The sequence below is a fragment of the Rhinoraja longicauda genome, chromosome 8 (genome assembly GCF_053455715.1).
Source record: "Rhinoraja longicauda isolate Sanriku21f chromosome 8, sRhiLon1.1, whole genome shotgun sequence".
NCBI lineage: Eukaryota > Metazoa > Chordata > Chondrichthyes > Rajiformes > Arhynchobatidae > Rhinoraja > Rhinoraja longicauda.
The window spans coordinates 43,010,102-43,031,161 of record NC_135960.1 but is presented as its reverse complement, the minus strand read 5'-3'; the positions used below and the strand labels follow the sequence as shown (position 1 = coordinate 43,031,161).

Here is a 21,060-nt window from a genome sequence, read left to right as displayed (position 1 = left end):
CCTGCACTGCCATGTGCCCATCTAAAAGCGCTTAAATGGCACAATCATATCTGCCTCCACTACCCCAGGCAACACGTTCCAGGCCCCCACTACTCTCTGTGTAAAAAAACATCTATGCTACTTGGTCAAAGTCATATAATTCCAAACCAACAAGCACTGTGGGAGTACATTCAAGAAGTTGACTCAACACTACTGTTCCCTTGAACATTTGGAAATAGAAACATAGAAACATAGAAAATAGGTGCAGGAGTAGGCCATTCGGCCCTTCGAGCCTGCACCGCCATTCAATATGATCATGGCTGATCATCCATGTCCACTAGACCATATGCAGAATAGAGTCATTAGTTTACTACATAACCAAGATCTGGAGAATATCTCCCTCTTTCAACTACAACATTCTAGTGTATTTCCTGAATTTCTTGTCAGCTTTGAGCTTCATACCATGCATATTATTGAATGCTAATGCAATGACATTAACATGGTCCACCTTGACAGAAATTTCATTTGGATCCGCAAAAGCTAATCCAATGTGAATTAAGATTTGACTCTTCTTCAGTTGAGTGTGTAAAGAGCACTATTAATTTTAATAACTGTACAAAAATAAATGCCTCCAGGAGGGTATAAAATGAAGAGAAATTAAAAGTGAACTGCATTGGGAAGTTTGAAAATATGTTAATATCTTGGAAAAAATGTGTACTTTAAAATTGACAAATTCCAGAAATATTGTCAAATTTTTATTTCTTCCTTGCAAGCCAAGCACGCAGTACTGGAGTAACTCAGCAGGTCAGAAGGCATCTATGGAGGGATTGGATAAGCAACTTTTCCGGTTAGGACCCTTCTTCAGACTTGTCCATTCTCCAGAGATGCTGCCTGACCTGCTGACTCCAGCATTTTGTATTTTGCTCATGGTTCCCGCATCTGCAGTTCCTTGTGTTTGTCAAAAAATTGTATTGATTTTAATTTTAATTCAAATCTTGTATATTTGTACGAAATCCATGATCTTTATAACTCATCAAATAAATCTTCAGGGTGCAATGTTAATAAAGAATACTGTGCAAAGGTGCGGGGACAGCATTGGAACCAGTCTTTTAACCCTGAGCTGCATACTCGGACAGAAGCATCAAGGAAGCCCCTCAAAGAAATAAGAAAAAGAAAGCATTCAAATGAAAAAACTGCTGGTGAGGACATCACATTCTTTTTGGGGGATCCATTCTGTAGATATAATAGCATTATTTTTTGTGTTCAAATTATGAAAGGTCTTGCTCCCAAATTGGCATTACAGCATTTACAGGCTTAATTGCTGTATCTGCTTCTCCTCCCAGATTAGATGGGGGTGTGTATATCACATTACAAGAGCCATATATTTCCACATAGGCTGTGACATTTACCCTGCCAAGTCACATCCATCCCAGTACTTAGTATAGTACTGGTGCTTTGACCAGAAGAGAGATTTTTTTTTCTCTCTGGTTGAGAATAATTTCTTTCAATTGTGCTTCTCTTTCTGCAATCAATGGGTTTATGTCTCCAGGATTTGATCAGATAGGCTGGATTGATGCAATTTGTGCAATACCAAGTGTGTGCTATCTTCTTGTACCCCTTATACACAGGTATATAGGACATTTTAACATTTATCCTTCAATCATGATCATAAAAATATATTACTGTGAGCATCTTGCCTTTGTTAAACAAGTAACCTTGGTATGCATATTTATTTAACATTTGCTCTTACAAGTGTCTGCACTTCAAAAGTTCTGATTTGTTTGTGAACTACTTTGGTTTCACTTGCGGAGGGCAGATTAATTATTTTAGTACTGTTCCTCAAGCCAAACTGCTTAAGTTCCTTGTTGCCTTTGTCACCACTGATTCATGTTGCACTGATAATTTATGGATATTTTCTCCTACCAATTCCCACCTAGATCCCTTTATGTTACTTCCTCTGCTCAGGTTCCACAAACTTTGCACTTGCATTATTTGAACCCCAGTCCTTATCACCTTGAATTCCCCTTTTTCAACAGGAAAAATGGTGTATAAAATCATGAGGAAAAATAGATAAGGAGAATGCACAGTCTTTTTTTTCCAGGGTAGGGGAATCTAGACATAAAGGGCATGGGTTTAAGAAGAGAGGAAGGACTTAATAGGCAACTTTTTCACACAAAAGATGGTGGGTATATGGAATGAACTGCCAGGGGAAGTAGTTGAGGCAAGTACAATAACAACATTTAAAAAACATTTGGATATGTACATGGATAGGAAAAGTTTAGACGGATATGGGCCAAAAGCAGGACCAGCATAGATGGGGTATCTTAGTCGGATTTGGAAGGGTTGGGCTGAAGGACTGTTTCTGTGCTGTATGACTCTCTACCTCCATAAACAACATCTTCAGCTTGTTATTTTAATTTTAAAATATCTGTCTGCCTGTTTTGTAGTGTTCACTGCCCTTCCTAATTCAAGTGATGCCTAAAGAGCAAAAGCAATCACAGCTAAAGATTACCAGTTAGGTGTTTGAACAGTGCCCTATCATTATTTCCTGAACCCAAGTTGGTTAAATTGTCTTGTCAACCTTTGAAGTCTTCAATCAGTCACTGCATATTTATTTTGTATTTCAGTTGTAAATAAAAGACACTGTGCTCTGCTGAACTCTGGTGAACCTCCTGGCTCATTGGTGAAAGTAACACAGACACCGGGTCTTATTCAAGGACCTCAATGTTCCAGTCCAACAGATAGCTGGGTGTCTCGATCAACACCATCTCAAAGAGCACTTCCACAGACAAAAGATGTAAGATGTAGTGGAAAAACTCAATAATTTATTTGACAAATTGAAACCAACCTCTGGTATTCTGTTCTTAAAGGTTTTGCAGTATATTGTTTCCTGACATCAAATCTCTTAAGGTCATAAAAATGTTTAGTTCTGCATTTTTAAAATAGCTAGAATGGAAGATGTTTTCCTCACGGTGATAAGGATATTTTCTCTCATGATAAAAGTTTGAAATTATGGTCATTTAATTTTGGTCTATGAAAATGTCAGTGTTTTATTTTCCCCCTTATTGAAATATATCCCCATATCGCTTAGGAAATGGGGATATTGAGTGGATTGGTAAGGACACCCTCACCTGCCTGTAGATCGCATAACCAACTACATAACTACACAAACATACACATGAACAGGATTGGAGGCACAGTTACATTGTACCTGTGAGACTGATGTTCTAGGGACTTTTAACCTCTTGCTCCCGACCAATATAACCGATTAGGTTAATAATGAAACTTATGTGTGACATTGCTGTAATCTGAAGGTGATTTCAGCCTTTGATTTACTGGAATGAATCCAGATGAGAGAGAAGGCAAAGGCCATCCCCACACATTTTGATGAAGTATTTGTTCATTCACAATCTCAATGTGCAATAATGTATGAAGTGTGGTATATTAGGCAGGTTGGTCATGGATATGGCAACCCGTCCTCATTTGTCATTTTTTAGGACCGAGATGAGAAAACATTTCTTCTCACAGAGAGTGGTGAGTCTGTGGAATTCTCTGCCACAGAAGGTAGTTGAGGCCAGTTCATTGGCTATATTTAAGAGGGAGTTGGATGTGGCCCTTTTTGCTAAAGGGATCAGGGGGTATGGAGAGAAGGCAGGTACAGGCTACTGAGCTGAATGATCAGCCATGATCATATTGAATGGCGGTGCAGGCTCGAAGGGCCGAATGGCCTACTCCACCTATTTTCTTTGTTTCTATGTCATCTATATATACTAAAACTTGTTTGTTTGTTCCTGAACTACAGCCAAAACAGTACACAATAGCATGATAGTTTTAGGCCCAACGTACTCACTGTCGTCCCTTTGGTGCTAATGGAATTGGTTTCATTGAAATTGGTATATATTTAAAATTATTCACATTTTAAAGTTTAAATCTATCTCCTAGGGGGGGGAGGAGGGGGGATAAGGGGGGTTGAGGGGCATGGAGTGGGGGGGGGGGAGGGGAAGGGGGTTGGAGGAAGGGGGGGAGGAGAGGGTGCTGCACCAATGCAGGTTTGGGCCCAACGGGCCCACGGTCTAGTATCTTTTATCTATCCATCTTATATATATATATATATATATATATATATATATATTTTATATTACTAAAACTCAGATCTTGTATATATATATGTATATATTTCTGAGATTTGGCCGTGGGACTACGTCAAAACGGTAAACGATAGCGCCACAATTTTAGCATCACCTTAATCACCGTTGTCCTGGCGACTGTCAATGAAAAGTTTTATTTAAATTGGTCTTATATTTTTAAAGATAGAGATTTTAAAGTTTAAAAATTACCTTTCAATCTGAGTTCTTAAAGGTCCTCAGCGTGTGACGTCACAATGGGACATGCACAACTTTAATTACGCTCCCCCCCCCCCCCCCCCCCGGAGGGGTGCGGCGCCAGAGAGAAGGCCCCTCCGTCTCCTTGAGTGCCCGCTTCAACTGACGGCGTCGTTGAGTCCCCGCCCGGGCCCAGCTCCCCGCACCATTACCGGTATACAAACCCCCACGTGCAGCTTCTTCTCCTCCTCCCGCGTCTCCTCCAGCGGCCGCTTCAACCAACATCGTCATTGACAACTCCACAAAATGGCGGTCGCTCTCCGTCTTCTCCCGCTCCGCCATCTTGTATATATTTCTGAGATTTGGCCGTGGGACTACGCCAAAACGGTAAAGGATGGCGCCACAATTTTAGCACCACCTTAATCACCATTGTCCTGGTGATTCGATGAAAAGTTAAAGGTCCTCAGCGTGTAACGTCACAATGGGACACGCACGACTTTAATTGTGATCCCCCACCCCCCGAGGAGTGCAGCGCCAGGGAGAAGGCAGAAGAAGATGGCCGCTGGCAGGACTGGGTCAGTGGCTCCCTCTCCCCTTTCCTCTCCCCTCTCGCCCGCACCAGGCCCCAGGGGAGACTCCGAGTAGGAGGGAGATGGTCTTCGACTGATCGTTTCCCTTCGTCTACTCGAGCGCCCGCTTCAACCGATGGTGTCGTCGAGTCCCCGCTCCCTCCCGGGCACCATCACCGGAATACAACCCCCAGCGGCCAGCTTCATCTCCGTCTCCTCCAGTGGTCGCTTCAACTGACGGCAATATATATATATATATATGTCTGAGATTTGGTTGTGGACCTAGAGCCAAAACGGTAAACGATAGCACCACAATTTTAGCACCACCTTAATCACCATTATCCTGGCGACTGTTAATGAAAAGTTTAATTTAAATTGGTCTTATATTTTTAAATTTGGAGAGATTTTAAAGTAAAAAAATTACCTTTCAAACCGATTTCTTAAAGGTCTTCAGCATGTGACATCACAATGGGACCCGCACAACTTTAATTCCCCCCCCCTCCGGAGCAGTGCGGCGCCAGAGAGAAGGCGAAAGAAGATGACCGCTAGCAGGAGTGGGTGAGTGGGGGGAAGTGCCGGAGAGCCCCTGACTGGAGAGGGGGGAGGGGGGTGAGGGGGGATGGTGCACAAGGGGGGTTGAGGGGGGATGGAGTGGATGGGGGGGGGGGGGGGAGGAGGATGCAACACCAATGCAGGAGGCGTTGGGCCCAACGGTTGTCTGCCGGATCAGTGCGTGCACGGTTGGGGAAAGGTTGCCATGTTGTTTTCAGCTCCGTCACGTCCGCAATTGGGGGAGGGTTGCCATTTTGTGTTCAGCTCCGACCACACTCGACGCCCAATTGGTCCGGATGCAAAGTGGGGGGAGCGCCGGCGCTCCCCGCTCTGATTGGTCGCCGGAGCATCCTCATTTACTCTTGCCGCTCACCCCCACATGGGTTCATTGATTGGCTCCGACCTCACGCTCGACGCCCGATTGGTCCGTCTCCCACGTGGGGGAGTGCTGACGCACCCCCCGCTCTGATTGCTCGTCGGCAAGTCCTGATTTGCTCCAGACATTCACCCTCATGTGGAGTCCATTGATTGGCTACAACCTCCCATTCGACCTCTTTATTTTACATAGGATCTTTATTTCCTTGAGATTAATATCATTTTTTAAAAAAAGTAGTTTATTTTAAAGAAAGGATGAAGGGGGGGGGGGGGGGGGTGTGTGAGTGTGCTAGACCAATATAGGAGAGGCTTTGGGACCACGGCTCGCTCTCGCTGCAGCGCTGGTGCCACGGGGCCGAGGTGAGTACAGGCGCCCATCCCACCGTGCCCCGCGCCTGACCTTCCTCCCGTGGTGCAGCGTGGCGGCAGAGAGGTGAAAGAAGATGGCCACTGGCGGAACGAACATGCGGCAGCGCCGTGCGGCCGCTCTCCTGCTGCCAGTTGCCCGGGGTGAGTGGCTCCCCTTTCTTCTCGCCCCCCACCACCCGGTGTCCGCGTCCGCCCGTTGCCGTGCTTCCCGGCCTGCGGCTTGCAGGGCTTCCAGGAGTAGATGGAGCGCCTTGGTGCCGGTGGAGCTGCAGAAGCTGGCACACGGCGGCCTGGTGGGTGGAGGCCGCAACCGGCCGCCGCACAGCCCACTCCGCCTGCTGCTCGATGCCGAGAATTGCCTGCACCACCTGTATGGCGGCTTCTACAATGACTGGATGAGCGGCGGGCAGTGGTGTCACATATGTGAGCTACCTTGCCTCCCTGTTCAAGGCCTGCCTCAGCGGCAACATCGAGCTGGTCATGTACTTCAGCGGCGTGCTGGAGAAGCCCAGCATCTTTGAGTGGGTGAAGAAACAGATCAACGACAGCCAGACAGCCCAGCTGATCATCAGCCACGTCCAGAACAAAGCCACTCCGCCACCCAAAGTCTGGTTCCTGCCCCCTGTCCGTATGAGCCATTGCATCCGCCTCGCTCTTCTTCGCTTCCGTGTGAAGGTAAATACAGACTCACAGGCTCGGCCTACATGCATTCAAGCATTAATTGATTAACCTGCAGCTCCATGCCCTCGGTTTATATTTCATTGCTCTGGTGTGGGTTTGGGTGCAATACATGTCATTCAAATTGAAGGACTCGAGGGACTTGTGGTAATAGCAACAATTTGTTAACATTCCTATCCCAAACTAACATTCATTTAAAAATAATCAGACTGTCGATACTGCTCAGGATTACATCATAACAAGAAATTGTATTACGTAAAGGTTTGCCTGTCCGCTGAGTTACTCCAGCATTTTGTGTTTATTAAAGTTTGGAGATTATGTTAATGCATATATCCGATCTATTGTGTATTTTCAAGTTTCGTTCAAATTATTGCGCTAACGTGTACCATTTTGGCTGTATTTCGGACACATACCCTATAAAATAAACATTGCCATTTTGATCTAATACTTCCGTGTTCAATGTGTGCTTCGTTGAACTCCTGAGGTAAATGCTCAAATTTTCTTCAAGTTAAAGTTTGACCACTCAATAATATTAAAATTGTGTGTCTTTTTTTTCATCAACCACGGTCACAACAGGAACCCAACGGGTCCATGGATCGTGTTTCATTCAAATTGTTGCGCTATCGTGTACTGTTTTGGCTACTTTCTGCCCAACCAATTTTTAAAGCACTTTTGATTGCAACATGCGCCTTAATTAGTTCAGCAAAGAAACTGACAAGTTACTAAAGAGCCTTTAGTAACAACGGGACCCAACGGGTCCATGGGTCATCTAGTGATTTCTAAAGATAACTGTATCAGAGAACCCTTTACCTTTCCTGATATACATCCATTCCAGTAGATCAAAGGCCTTGCAGAGGTAGCCTTCAGGATGCATGAAATTTCTTGTAAATCTAATCATTTTTTAACAGCAAATTTAGAAGTCTTTAGCACATCAGTTTCACAGGAACAATGTAACTATGCCCCTAGTTAATCCTATTCATGTATGTGGATGAAACTGGAAAGACTAAGGATCAGAACATTGTAGGACCTTTACTTAATGCTATGCCAATTAAATCATGGGTTGTTATTTGCATCTCTGCTTTAAATATTGATCTGACATATAGTAAATTGAGCTGGCTGCTATCACAAGTCTTCATAACAAAAAAACTGTATACATTTTATCTTTCCAGATTCCTTTACGTCAAAGGCATCAGAGTGAATGTTGTTATGATATTGATAACATCGTGGTGCCCATGTCATTGGTTGCTACTTCCAAGATTGAGAAGCTCCAGTATAAGGAAATAATTACACCAAGGTATAAGTTTTTACATGATTGTATCTGCAAGAGCAGTAACTTCAAGGGAATATAGGTGTTTATGGAGTTGCGTATTGACAGCTTGGTCTCTATCTTTCCAATGGCTAGACTCTATCCAAGGGCAGCACAGAACATACAAACTCCGCACAGACAGCACCAGAGGTCAGGATCAATCCTCTGTCTCTGGTGCTGTTAGGCGGCAACTGTACGTTCTCCCTATGACAAGCGTGGGTTTTCTCCAGGTGCTCTGAATTCCTCCCACATTCCAAAGATGTGTAGGTTTGTAGGTTAATTGGCTTCTGTAAATTTTTTCTAGTATGTAGGACAGAATTGGTGTATGCGGGTTGGTCATATTAATCTAGGGTCATTGAAAAGATGGAGACTAAGAATAGTAAATAAAAATTAAATATGAAACTATAAGGGATTGCACCATATTCTTCTTAAGGAGTGAAATGGTCAGTGCAAAATTATATGGTGCAAAGAGCACTGTCTGGTTTGGTTTGCTTTAGTTTAGAGATACAGCATGGAATCAGGCTCTTCGGCCCACTGAGTTCATGCCAACCATTGATCCCCATATACTAGTTCTATTCAACACACTAGGGACAATTTATAGAAGCCAATTAACCTACAAATATGCATGTCTTTGAAATGTGGAAGGAAACCGGAGCACCCAAAGAAAACCCATGCGGTCACAGGGAGAACACACAAACTCCGTACAGACAACACCCATAGTCAGGACGAACCTAGGTCTCTAATGCTGTAAGGCCTACGGCTACACCACTGTGCCCCCTAATTGGAATGTATTTAAACAGTCATTAAAGATTTTCATTCATTTTATTCTTGATCACATTTTTCAATAAATGCATGGGTAAATAACCATGCTCAGTGGGAAGAGGTTAGGTTAGGGGACCAGACTTTTATAATAGGAGCTTTGGAGAGCCCTTAGTTATTTTACATTGTCTTGTTCTGGGTAGCGTTGTAAGGGGTTTCTGCGCCGAGTTTTCGCCCGACCTAAGGTCCCCGTGCCTTGCTCTGATCCCTTGACCAGGCCGTGCACACTGGTTCCCCGTGAGTGGTTCGACCCACTCACCCCTTACGGTTCTAGACACTGGACTTAGGTGCAGGAGCTCTGATAGTGCAGAAAAATTCAACCAGACCAGATTTTAAAACCAGGGTTTAAATGAAAAGGCTTTTATTCAGCACTTGGGACTATTGTCCATGAATACGTATACAGTTCTATAATACATGTCTATGAAACACATACCGAATCACACGAATACTTATAACTATGAATCATAAAACACAGTTCTATAAGACATATACACAAATACCTTTTACTTATGAATTCTTAAACACAGTTCTGCAAGACACATACACGAATACCTTTTACTTATGAATTCTTAAACACAGTTCTGCAAGACACATACACGACTGTAAGATGGGGAACGCACGACGCATCGCAACCTTGACCAACACATATTTTAGTACACACCCAACGTTTATTCACAACCACCCTCCCCTCTACACTAAACTATGTCCAGGATATGTAGGATTTGGAATGCATGCTCACCATGGGGCTATTACTGGGGTTACTGGCTGTTCGTTTGGCAGTATTTCTCCTCGAGTTGCGTGCCTGTTCCTCTCTCTTGCATCCGTTTTTCTTGCCTGTCTTTTCTTCCTCCTGCATTCGTTTTCTTGCCTGCTTGCGTTTCTTGCAGGTTTTCTTCTCGAGTTGACTTAACTTCTTCTTCCAGTATTTCTTCTTGAGTTTAAAACCCAAAAGTAGTGGCCAGTTATACTGTTTCTGACCCGTCCTATCTCCCGCCAGATCTTGGAATCTCTTTGTTCAAAAAGATATGTATGAGGTTTTCTTCTGATCTGCGCTTATGTTCGGGGATACCGGGGATGGCCAGAAGGTGTAAATTGGGATTTCATTGTGAGGTGATGGGTGTTAACTGGTTTCCCATCACCTACCAGGTAGTTTTCTATGGGCTATTGTGCCCCCTCACTGAGATGAACTGTTTAGGTCGGCTTGGGGCATTGTGAGTATGCTGATGTCAGCGCCCCAGTGTCTGGACTCCGACCTGGTTTCGTAGGTTTCTGCATGGCCAATACCCATCCTTTGTTCTGGCCATGGCTTTGCAGAAAACCTAGAGACTGGGATGTAAGGTTTTTACCTTTTTTGTGGCTGGTCACGAGGTCCTGCGGCCATTTTAGGACCCACAGATTGTGACATCCTTTGGTAAACTGACTGCAGCCTTTCTCCGCTATCAGCCCCAGTCTCCCGTTTAAAATGTCCAAACTGCCGCTCTTTGGTTTTGTGTTGAATTGTGTTGCTTTCCAAATGAGGGAAAACTTCTCAAATCTTACAGCGTCAAAGTGTAATACAGGTAGTTCTGCTCTATAATGTGATAATAATAATAATATATTCCTTTATTCGTCCCACACCGGGGAAATTTACAGTGTTACAGCAGCAAAGTGGATAGCAAGAGAGCAAGAGATCATTCATTATAAATCAAAGATACATAAATTGTCATCAGGTTTTTTTTTCGTGTGTTCTTAGCTGTTATTGTTGATAGTTGCATACCCAAGAAACCTCACGATATAGAAAGTAACCGTGTAAAAACCGTTGTTCAATGGAGAAGTGGTGAAACTGACAGACCGCATCTGAAGAGACAATGGTATCCAATTATTGTTTGATGGTTACATGGGGGGAAAAAATTCCCTAGGCGTATTTCCCCCCCCCAAGACAAGCTTTTTTACAGCATGTCAATTTCCAATGTATCAGTTTTTCATTTCCAGACCAAAATCGCATTGTAAGCAATTTGGCCCACATAATACCATGTTCCCTAATGCATCAGTTACGTCATACCCAATTTGTATTATGAAAATTATTATGTTATTAGCAGATATGTTCACAGGTAAATTAGAAGCAAATCACTGAACGCCAGTTGTGTAGAAAGTGCAGATCAATTTTCCTGCTAATCAGCAAGTGCTTCTTAAATGTTCAGTGTATGGTTATAGTCAAGCATGGGTACCCCAGCAGTGTTTCCTCAGAATGCTGATGGTATCATACAATTGGACAGCCGAGAAGTTGCTTGTTTTAGGTCATTGAAACAGCTTTCCACTGACCCTAGACTTTCACCTGATCCTTCACAATAGCTCTGCCCTATATCTGCTTACCTTTAGAAGTTACTGTTGAATCAGCTTTTCCTGTGTTCAGTGTTTCCAAAGCATAACAAGCTATTGCTTAATTTCTCTGGTTCAATTGCCAATTAATTTCTGGTTCTCTGGTTCAATTGCCAATAAATCTGTCTCCTCTAGTTAGCAACTCTTTTTTCCTAAAATGGGACTAAATTTCCTAAGACTTAATTTCACATTTTATTTGAAATGTGGAACAAATAACGTGCATTAAAGATAAACACAAAATGCTGGAGTAACTCAGCGGGACAGGCAGCATCTCTGGAGAGAAGGAATGGGTGATGTTTCGGGTCGTAACCCTTCTTCAGACATTGTTCTTTCAATATTGAACCGTAATGGCATCATTGAGCAAGTGGGCTGAAATCTGCTGTTGATAGTTGCAATGAAAATGGGGTTTGGGTTTTAATTTTTTTTATTCCACTTTATTTTCTGATATTTCCCACATTTCCTTTTTTAATTTCAGATTTACTGCAACTATGTTTTGAATCTCAGTTCAAGCTTTTTGTTCTGTTCTCGTTCATTCCTTCTCTCAACAGAGCAGCTATGATTAACAGGTCTTCACCAAACCGTCTCAACTGGGTCCATAACCACGTATTATTGATTTCCTTGGTCTCACCCCATAAACACTCTTTTCTCGCTGTTTTTTTCAGCCAATCTATATGCTAAAACTCTCGTTTGTTTGCTTGTTCCTGAACTACAGCCAAAACGGTACACTATAGTGTGACAATTTTAGGCCCGCCTTACCCACCGCCGCCCCGTGGTCCTATAGAAGAAGTTTCATTGAAATTGGTGTTATATTTTAAAAGTTATTCATGTTTTAAAGTTGGGGCCCCTTTGATCTGGTACTTCCGTAAGATGACCGCCGCATCTGTGCGTGCGCAGAACAAACACGTCCGCGCCTGCGCAGTTGGGGCCCGTTAATCTCGGGTAGGAGCAGGGCTCGGTCGCCTGTCTCTTGGGGGTGGGTTTGCCGGCTCCGAATCGGCGGGAGAGCCAGGCCTAGTGTCAGGGGAAGCAGCCGGAGCCTGGGCCTGAGGTGGGCCAAGGGGAAAGGCGGCAGCAGCAGCGCCAATGAGGCTGGCCGTTGGAGGCCTGGCGCTGGCCCTGTCAATGGCTCCCCCGTTCCCCCTCCTCGCCCCGGCCGGCTCAGCACCTTCCTCACGCTTCCCAGAGTCCAGCGGCATCGGCAGCTGTCAGGCGGGGGGGGGGAAGAGTCCAGCGGCATCGACCCGAAGCCCATCGGTGGGAGAGGCGCCGCCGTCTACCCACCGCACTGGACCCCCACACCGGGACGGGACAGGACACACCCCCCCCCCCCCCCCCCCCCAGTTGTACTAACGGTGGCCGCCCGGGCCGGGAGGCGGGTTGCTAAGCAACCTCTTAGGTGGCGCCCGGACCGAGGGGGGGAGGGAGGGGGGAGAATGGGGGGAGGGGGGAAAGAGAAGGGGCGGGTGAGGGGGGAGGAGAGGGTGCTGCACCAATGCAGGAGCGGTTTGGGCCCAATGGGTCCACTTGGTCTAGTTAAAAATAAACATTTGATTTCCAATTTTCCCAGGACATTTGAAGGGTTTTTGGCTTGAAACAAATTTTCTCTACTGATGCTACATGATCTACTTAATGTTTCCAGCATTTTTTGATTTTTCTGGGATTTGCAATTTTCCTACTTTCCTCCAAGTTTTTATGGTGAGGAGCAGGGCAAATCTCATTGGCGCAAGTAACCGAAGAATACAGGTTTAAGATAACTGGCAAAGAAATAAAAGGTAAGATGACATTGTGGTTTCATGGAGCTTGTTGATGTACATTTAATCATGCCTTCCAACGTTGGATTAATATTTGAGGGGAACTGGTTTGGGGAAAGACATGGAGTGTAGGATTAATTGTAAAGTTTCTTCACTGAGCTATCAAAGGCGATCAACTGTCTATGCTGGACTATACAGTAAGTAGTTGATCAACTGTTTCCCATTGTATCAACAGCTGGCGAACTATGGCCTTCCAACCGCTAAAGGAACTGTACATGAAAGAAAATGAGGTAGGCTTGAAGTGTTCACCAGATTTTCCACTAACACAGTGGTATTTAATGTGACCCTTTCATCATGCATTCAGGTTTCTATTGTCAAATTGACCTGTTCATATTTTCCATTAATAGTAACTTTGTGCCAGCACACCTCTGCTTTTGCTTCCAGCTCACTGCCAACTTTTTCATTTTCTATCCTTGATAAAGTCCACACAGTAATTAAGAAAAATCAATGGTCACAAACCTGTACATACTGACTTCTGGAACTTTTTAAGATTCTGACCTCTATCAAATACCTTCAACAAGTAAGAGGGTGGGAGGGAATGAAATGGTAGAGAGTGGGGAATAAGAATATTACAGGCCTATCAGTAAATATGCAAACATCTTGGTTCTCCACCCAAAAAACATTCTGCTAAAAGGAATAAGATGCTAATTCTAACTTTCTGTCTTACAGTTGGAGGACACTTCAGATAAAGCATTTTCTCTACGACATAAAAAGCATGAAGTAAGGGAGCAAGCAAGGTGGCTCTTGTGGGAGCAAAGCAGATGTCATCGAAGGAGCAACAGGCAGGTGTACCGTTCCACCGAAAGTATTTCACTCTTTCCCCTCCCACATTATGAAATCATTTTGGAGGTTGTTAAGAATTGTGTTCTGCTGTTCATAGGTTCACAAGTCAGAGAAGTAGGCCATTCAGCCCATCGAGTCAACTCTACCATTCAATCATGGCTGATCTATCTTTCCCTCTCAATCCCATTCTCCTGCCTTCTCCCCATCACCTTTGACATCCCTTACTAATCAAGTATCTGTCACTCTGCTTCAAAAATTCCCAATGACTTGGCCTCCACAGCCGTCAGTAGCAATGAATTCCACAGATTCACCACCTTCTGACGAAATAAAATTTTCTTCATCTCCTTTCTAAAGGTATATCCTTTTATTCTGAGGCTGTTTCTAGACTCCCACTAGTGGAAACAGCCTCTCCTCATCCACTCTATCCAGGTCTTTCAGTAAGTTTCAATGAGGTCCCCCCTCATCCTTCTAAACTCCAGCGAGTCAAGGCCCAGTGCCATCAAACATTCATCATACGTTAACCCAAACATATCTGTGATCATTCTCGTAAACCACCCCTGGACCCTCTCCAATGCCAGCACCTAGTTCCTCAGATATGGGGCCCAAAACTGCTCACAATACTTGAAATGCAGTCTGACTTGTTGCTTATAAAGCCTCAGCATTTCATTCCTGTTTTTATATTCTAGTCCTCTCAAAATAAATGCTAACATTGCATTTGCCTTCCTTACCACCAATTCAACTTGCAAATTAACCTTTTCGCACTCCCATGTCCCTTAGGGAGATTTACTCTTCATCCTAAAGATGGTAAATTTGTGGATAAATTATAAAAGCATTATCACATGTATTTTAGGCAACTCAACATATACTAACACCTGCCCAAATCCTCTCTATGCACTGACTAATGTTCGTCAGGTTAAGAGTTTCAGTATTTTCTGAGGTTTTGTTGTGCCAATATTGCAGTGACGGTGAAATTGCTATTTGAAGCTTTGTCACAACATCAGAGCTGAAGAATTTATGATGCTGTGGTCTGCAGATTGGTTCCCAACATGTATGTGTTTAGTTTTGAATGATTGTAGATTATAAAATAGTATTATTGGGGTGGCGGTGGGGGGGGGGGGGGGGGGTAAATCCCTTTTTTTGATGAACAGTACAAAAAGGATCAGTAATCCAGATGGTGCTCCTGTGAATCTGCATCCTGCTAGCCTCATTACTTTGGAGCACTTCAGGAACAATTTCATGTATAAACTAATTTCCACTCCACAAAAGGGAGAGTTTATCTCTTAAATTAAGTAAGTTGTCAGAGATTTGTTCTCAATTTTCAAGTAATACATCTGGGCATGTAACTTGTGCTGAAAATTGTTAGGTTTCCCTTCCAATTTTAAAATCCTCTATTTTGTGTTCGCAATTCAACTTTTCACTTCAGTATTTCCCTTTAGGTTACCATCATTCATTAAGAATAACGACGCACATTTGAATCCTCGCTTTCAACCTCCTCCAAATAGTGAAAAACCTTCTTGCTCAATGCTTTGGTGTTCTGAATTGGCACAAAACAAAGAGACTCAGGTTTTACTGATGGAGGGAGAGCTTGACACAAAGGTAGGAAAGTGATTAATGTTCATCAGGTTGTAGAAAAAGTTATTCTCATAGTTCACTGATGTAATGCTTGTGACATAAATATTGTTTGAAGGAAAAGAAACATCAGGAAAGTGGGATGTTTTTAAAAGTGTGCTGACAAGAATTCAGGACATGCACGTCACTGTTAGAGAGAAGGCCAAGGCAGGTAAATGTAAGGAAGCATGAATGATGAGGGAAATTGAGGCTTTGGTCAAGAGTAAGAAGGAGGCATGGTATGGGCAGCTGGAATCAAGTGTATCCCTGGAGTTTTAGGAACTAAGGAGCAAGCTAAAAAAGGAAATCAGAAGGGCAAAAAGGCGACAGGAGATAGCTCTGGCAGATAGCATTAAGGATTATCCCAAAAGATTTTATAAGTACATAAAGGGAAAAAAGAGTAGTTGGGAGAGAGTAGGACCCCTAAGGAATCAAAGTGGGAAACTCTGCGTGGAGCCACAGGAGATGTGCATGGTCCTTAATCAGTATTTCTCTTTAAAAAATCTGAAACTTGGGGCAGTCACTGGAAGTGTCTTGAGCGCAGTCGATATTACTGTCGAGGAGGTGCTGACACGTATGAAGGCAGAAAATCTCACGGGCCTGATCAGATATATCCCAGGACACTGTTGGAAGCTAGAGAGGAAATTACAGGAGACCTGGCTGAGATTATGTCATTAAATACAGGTGATGTGCTGTAAGACTGGAGGTTGGCAAATGTGCTTCTATTCAAGAAGGGCTGCATGGAAAATGCTGTGAAATGCAGGCCAGTGAGCTTAATATCTGTGGTCGGGAAGTTACTAGAGAGTATTCTGTGGGATAGGATATATATGCATGTAGGCAGACAAGGGCTGATTTGGGATAGTCAGCATGGTTTTGTAAGTGGGGGGACGTGTCTCACGAATCTGATTGAGTTTTTTGATGATGTGATCAAAGATGATGAAGGCAGAGCTGTAGATGTATATATGGACTTCAGCAAGGCATTTGACAAGATACCACATAGTAGGCTGCTCTGGAAGGTTAGTTCCCATGGGATCCAAGGAGAGATAGCTGAATGGATAGAAAATTGGCTTCATGAAAGGAAGCAGAGGGTAATGGTGAAAGGTTGCTTTTCAGACTGAAGGCCTGTGACTTGTGGTGTACCTCAGGGTTCGGTATCAGGCCCAATGCTGTTTGTCATGTATATCAATGATTTGGATGAGAATGTACATGACATGATTAGCAAGTTTGCAGCTGACACTAAAGTGGGTGGTATTGTAGATAGTGAAGAAGGTTGTCAAAGATTGCACCAGGATCTTGATCAGTTGGGCCGAGGAATGGTTGTTAGTATTTAGTACAGAGAAATGTGAAGTGTTGCATTTTGGGAAGACTAACACGGGCAGGGCCTACACAGTGAATGGTGGGGCTCTGAGAGTGTTGCAAAGCAGAGGGATCTAGGGAGTGTGGGGACATAGTTAATTGAAGTGGCACCACAGGTAGATAGGGTGGTCTTCACACTAACAGGAACATGCATGCCCTGAACTGTCATCATACATTTAAAAGCATCCTACTTTCCTTCCAAACGTTCCTTTGCACGCTAACCACCTACTCCACTCAACTTGAGCAAGTTCCTGGCCTGCCCCAATTCAGTATTTTAACTCGTGGGCCTGCGCAGTCTTTATCCATAACTATTATAAAGCTAATAGAAAAGTGGTTGCTGGTCCACAAAAGGCTAGCCCACATACACACTGTCACGTGCCCTTCCCAATTTCCTTAGATCATTCTTTGTCCTCTCCCATGTAGGGCCCTCCACATATTGCCTGAGGAAACTTTCTTGAATATATTTTACAAATTCTACCCTGTCGAAGCCCTTGGTAATAAGATAGTCCCAGTCAATATTAGGAAAGTTAAAATCCCCTACCAAGACTACCTTATTAGTCTTGCAGCTGAAGCAATCTCCTGGCATATTTTCTCTACTAATTCCCATTGACTATCCCTCTGAAAAATAAAAGGAACCAAGCTAATTGGTCCAAAGACTATAAGAACTTAAATGGAAGAGTGCAAATAAGTTTTGCTCAGGAAGGTGGTGTTTGTGCAGTACCAAACGTGCGCAAATACTTCCCACTCCAGTTTAATTTTGCTGTCATAATCATGACATAGCTTAATCATCCACGATATAGTGAAAGAGATCATTTTGCATTGGTGAAAGAGATAATTTTGACTTTGAGCATCTAGATGGGGCAGCATAGTGGCTCAGCAGGTAGTGTTTGCACCTGAATCATGAGGCTGTGAGGAGACATGTTAACCATGGTGCTATTTGTGTGGCGTTTAAATGACTCTCTGTAACCACTAGGGACCCATTCCCTCCCTTCTCTCTACTCTTCCCCCTCCCCTCCCCAATGTGGTCCAGATTCAAAGACAGGGTAGGTCTGTGGCTGCTGTATATCCTGTAGTATTTCAGCTTCACAGGGATTGAAATACAGACATCAAATAGTTCTGCTCAAAGTTTCAGGATTTGCTTACGTGTAGGTCCTTGCGAGCATCATATTGATAACATGTAATGGAAAAATCAAACATCTTTCTCCTGTTAAAAAATATTATACTTTATTGCAGGTTGTACTACCATGGAATTGTCATACATTCCCTCTGAGCGAGGAAGATATAAAACACTCAAATCATCCGGAAGAAGTTGTCGATGAAAAAGGTAGTCTTAGGCCTCTCACAAGATTATACGCAGCACTCAGTGAGAATGGCCGGGCAGCTTCGGAGAGAGTGCCATCTGCTGGAGAAACAGAATGTAAACTCTCAATCTGGGGACAGAACCGTGCAAAGCAATAGTGCCAATAAATCTGGATTTATTTGGAAATAAAGTTTAAGAACTATAATAAGGTAATATTACAACATTTTTACTTTTCCTTGTGAAGATCTTAGTTCTAGCCGAACTGTCATCATTGTGATGCACGTTGCACAAGAAATTGTAATAAGATTAAATCTCTGGGAGATCCTACAGTTCCTGCCTGAATAGTGCAAAAACATTACTATGATGTGGCTGTTTCTTTGTTTAGTATATTCTGCTGAAAAAGATATTGGTATTGATGTTAAGTGAACAGAGTATTTTATCTCTTTTCAGAATGTAATGGAAACATGCCTGTTAAAAAATGCCTGGAAAAAAAATTACCTAAATTTAAACCAGTCCTTAATGCTAGCATAAAATGTTGAACATTTGGTTATTTATAAGTGAAACTCAGTTCATAAGTTCTAGGAGCAGATTTGGCCTATCAAGTTACTCTGCCATTCCATTATGGCTGATGTATCTTTTCCTTTCAACCCCATTCTCCTGCCTTCACCCCATAACCCCCGACACCCTTACTAATCAATCTCCGCCGTAAAAATATCCATTGACTTGGCTTCCACAGCCACCTGTGGCAATGAATTCCACAGATTCACCACCCTCTGACTAAAGAAATTCCATCACATCTCCTTTCTAAAGGCAAGTCGTTTTATTCTGAGGCTATGGCCTCTGGTTCTAGACTCTCCCACTAAACATCCTCTGGAAACATCCTCCCCACATTCACTCTATCCAGTCCGTTCACTATTTCAATGAGGGCCTCATCCATCTAAACTCCGGTGAGTACAGGCCCAGTGCCTTCAAACACTCAATAATTGTTAACCCAACCATTCCTGGGATCATTCTTGTAAACTTCTTCTGGACCCTCTCCAATTTGAGCATTCTTCCTCAGATATGGGGTCCAAAACTGCTCACAATACTCCACATTTCTATTTACATTGAGATTTTCTGTTGCATCTGCATTTCTCACTGTGGACATAGGCCAAATTACACATTGGGATTACGTCAGATGTTTGGAAATGGACTCTAAGTAATCCATTACAATTGAGTCAAGTTCTATCGATAATACCCTAGTAATATTGGCCTTTATAACAGAGGAGAATTTGTGACCAATTATTCACCACTTGACATCTTCCATTTGTGACGGTGCAATTAATTATAGATTCCTTAAATAACACGAAAATAGACACAAAAAGCTGGAGTAACTCAGCATCTCTGGAGATAAGGAATGGGCGACGTTTCGGGTCGAGACCCTTAGATTTAAACCAGCATCTGCTGTTCTTTCCTTCAGGGAAACGAGAGATATAGACAGTGATGTGGAGAGATAAAGAACAATGAATGAAAGATATGCAAAAAAGTAATGATGATAAAGGAAAACAGGCTGTTTGCAGGTTGAAAAAGAGAAGCCAGTGCGACTTGGGTGGGGGAGCGATAGAGAGGGAATGCTGGGGCTGCCTGAAGTGAGAGAAATCAATATTCATACCACTGGGCTGTAAGCTGCCCAAGCGAAATACGAGATGCTGTTCCTCCAATTTGCCTTTAGCTTCACTCTGACAATGAAGGAGACCGAGGTCAGAAAGGACTGTGTAGGAATGGGAAGGAGAATTAAAGTGTCCAGCAACTGGGAAAGTTCACGCGGGCTGAACGAAGGTGTTCTGCGAAATGATCGCCCAGTCTGCGTTTAGTCTCGCTGATAAGAGTCCACATCTTGAACAAGGGATACAGTAGATGAGGTTGGAGGAGGTGCAAGTGAACCTCTGCCTAACCTGAAAGGACAAGGACTGTCGGGGTCCCTGAAACAGCACGAGGGAGGAGGTATAGGGACAGTTGTTGCATCTTTTGCTGTTGCAGGGGAAGGTACCAGGGGAGGGGGTGGTTTGGGTGGGAAGGGATGAGTTAACTAGGGAGTTGTGGAGGGAACGATCTCTGCGGAAGGCAGAAAAGGGAGGAGATGGGAAAATGTGGGGATCCCGTTGGAGGTGGCGGAAATTTGAGGATTGTGTGGTGTAACATATCCTGTTTGATTCTGTCACTATTAAACGCAACTAATGCTTTGCATTTTCTTTCCGTAAGGTAATAAATTGAAGCCATTCACTTCAAGAACCTTCCTATGTGATTGATTTGACATCTCAAAATGAGTAAACTGCACAAATATTTTGAAGTTGAAGTCTGAAGATTTACAGCTGCCAAGTATCACTGCAAAGCCATGAATGTTTGCATTTCAGGAAACAAACATTGAATGTATTAACAGACTCCACGGTGATGTTGTGTCATAGTGCAACGTCCAAATACAAGCTTTGCTAAATCCACTGGATATTCTGTACTAAGATCATTTGACCAGCGGCTGGCTCGGAGGTCATAATTCAACAACAAGAAAATGTTTAAGAATTGTTCTAAAACTACATTTCACACCAAATTGCCTTGTTTACTTTTTTTTTTTTAAGTAAAATTATTTTAGTAAAATGTCTCTCTCATTGGCCTGTCACGTGCACAAAGGGTTTCTATCCTCAGCTACAAAAGGGGGAAAATGTGGGCACCTTGAGCATAGCAGATATGCACTGATGTTTGCAGTCAAATCAGGTCAGCATCAGAAATCATAACTTGGGCAGCAAGGTGGTGCAGCGGCAGAGTTGCTGCCTGACAGCACTGGAGACCCAGGTTCGATCCTGACTACGGGTGCTGTCTACATGGATTTTATGGGATTTCT

General features: G+C 43.4%; 2 protein-coding genes across 6 annotated transcripts in view; one reads left to right on the top strand and one right to left on the bottom strand.

Moving 5' to 3' along the window:
• The first annotated feature begins 6,260 nt into the window (after positions 1–6,260).
• kansl1l (KAT8 regulatory NSL complex subunit 1-like) lies at positions 6,261–20,767 on the top strand. Its single transcript, XM_078403764.1, has 7 exons — positions 6,261–6,307; positions 8,014–8,138; positions 13,314–13,368; positions 13,808–13,920; positions 15,358–15,517; positions 18,119–18,394; positions 20,427–20,767. Exons 2-6 carry the CDS (start codon positions 8,077–8,079, stop codon positions 18,341–18,343), a joined length of 615 nt encoding a protein of 204 aa, XP_078259890.1. The 5' UTR covers positions 6,261–6,307; positions 8,014–8,076; the 3' UTR covers positions 18,344–18,394; positions 20,427–20,767.
• The window catches only part of rpe (ribulose-5-phosphate-3-epimerase), a 34,769-nt gene continuing 23,861 nt past the window's right edge, over positions 10,153–21,060 (bottom strand). For 3 of the 5 annotated variants that reach the window (XM_078403759.1, XM_078403762.1, XM_078403763.1), the window contains one exon: positions 18,084–18,287. The gene's annotated coding sequence lies outside the window, so the exon portion shown is untranslated. Of the gene's footprint in view, positions 10,806–18,083; positions 18,288–21,060 lie in introns of those variants that run through there. The other 2 variants (XM_078403761.1, XM_078403760.1) reach the window with 2 other exon arrangements.

Excerpts from the sequence above, each read along its gene's own strand:
- kansl1l (XM_078403764.1), top strand. The coding sequence starts at position 8,077 with ATGTCATTGGTTGCTACTTCCAAGATTGAGAAGCTCCAGTATAAGGAA. Across the intron at positions 8,139-13,313 it reads AAGGAAATAATTACACCAAG|CTGGCGAACTATGGCCTTCC; the intron begins GTATAAGTTTTT and ends TTGTATCAACAG. Across the intron at positions 15,518-18,118 it reads AGGGAGAGCTTGACACAAAG|GTTGTACTACCATGGAATTG; the intron begins GTAGGAAAGTGA and ends ACTTTATTGCAG.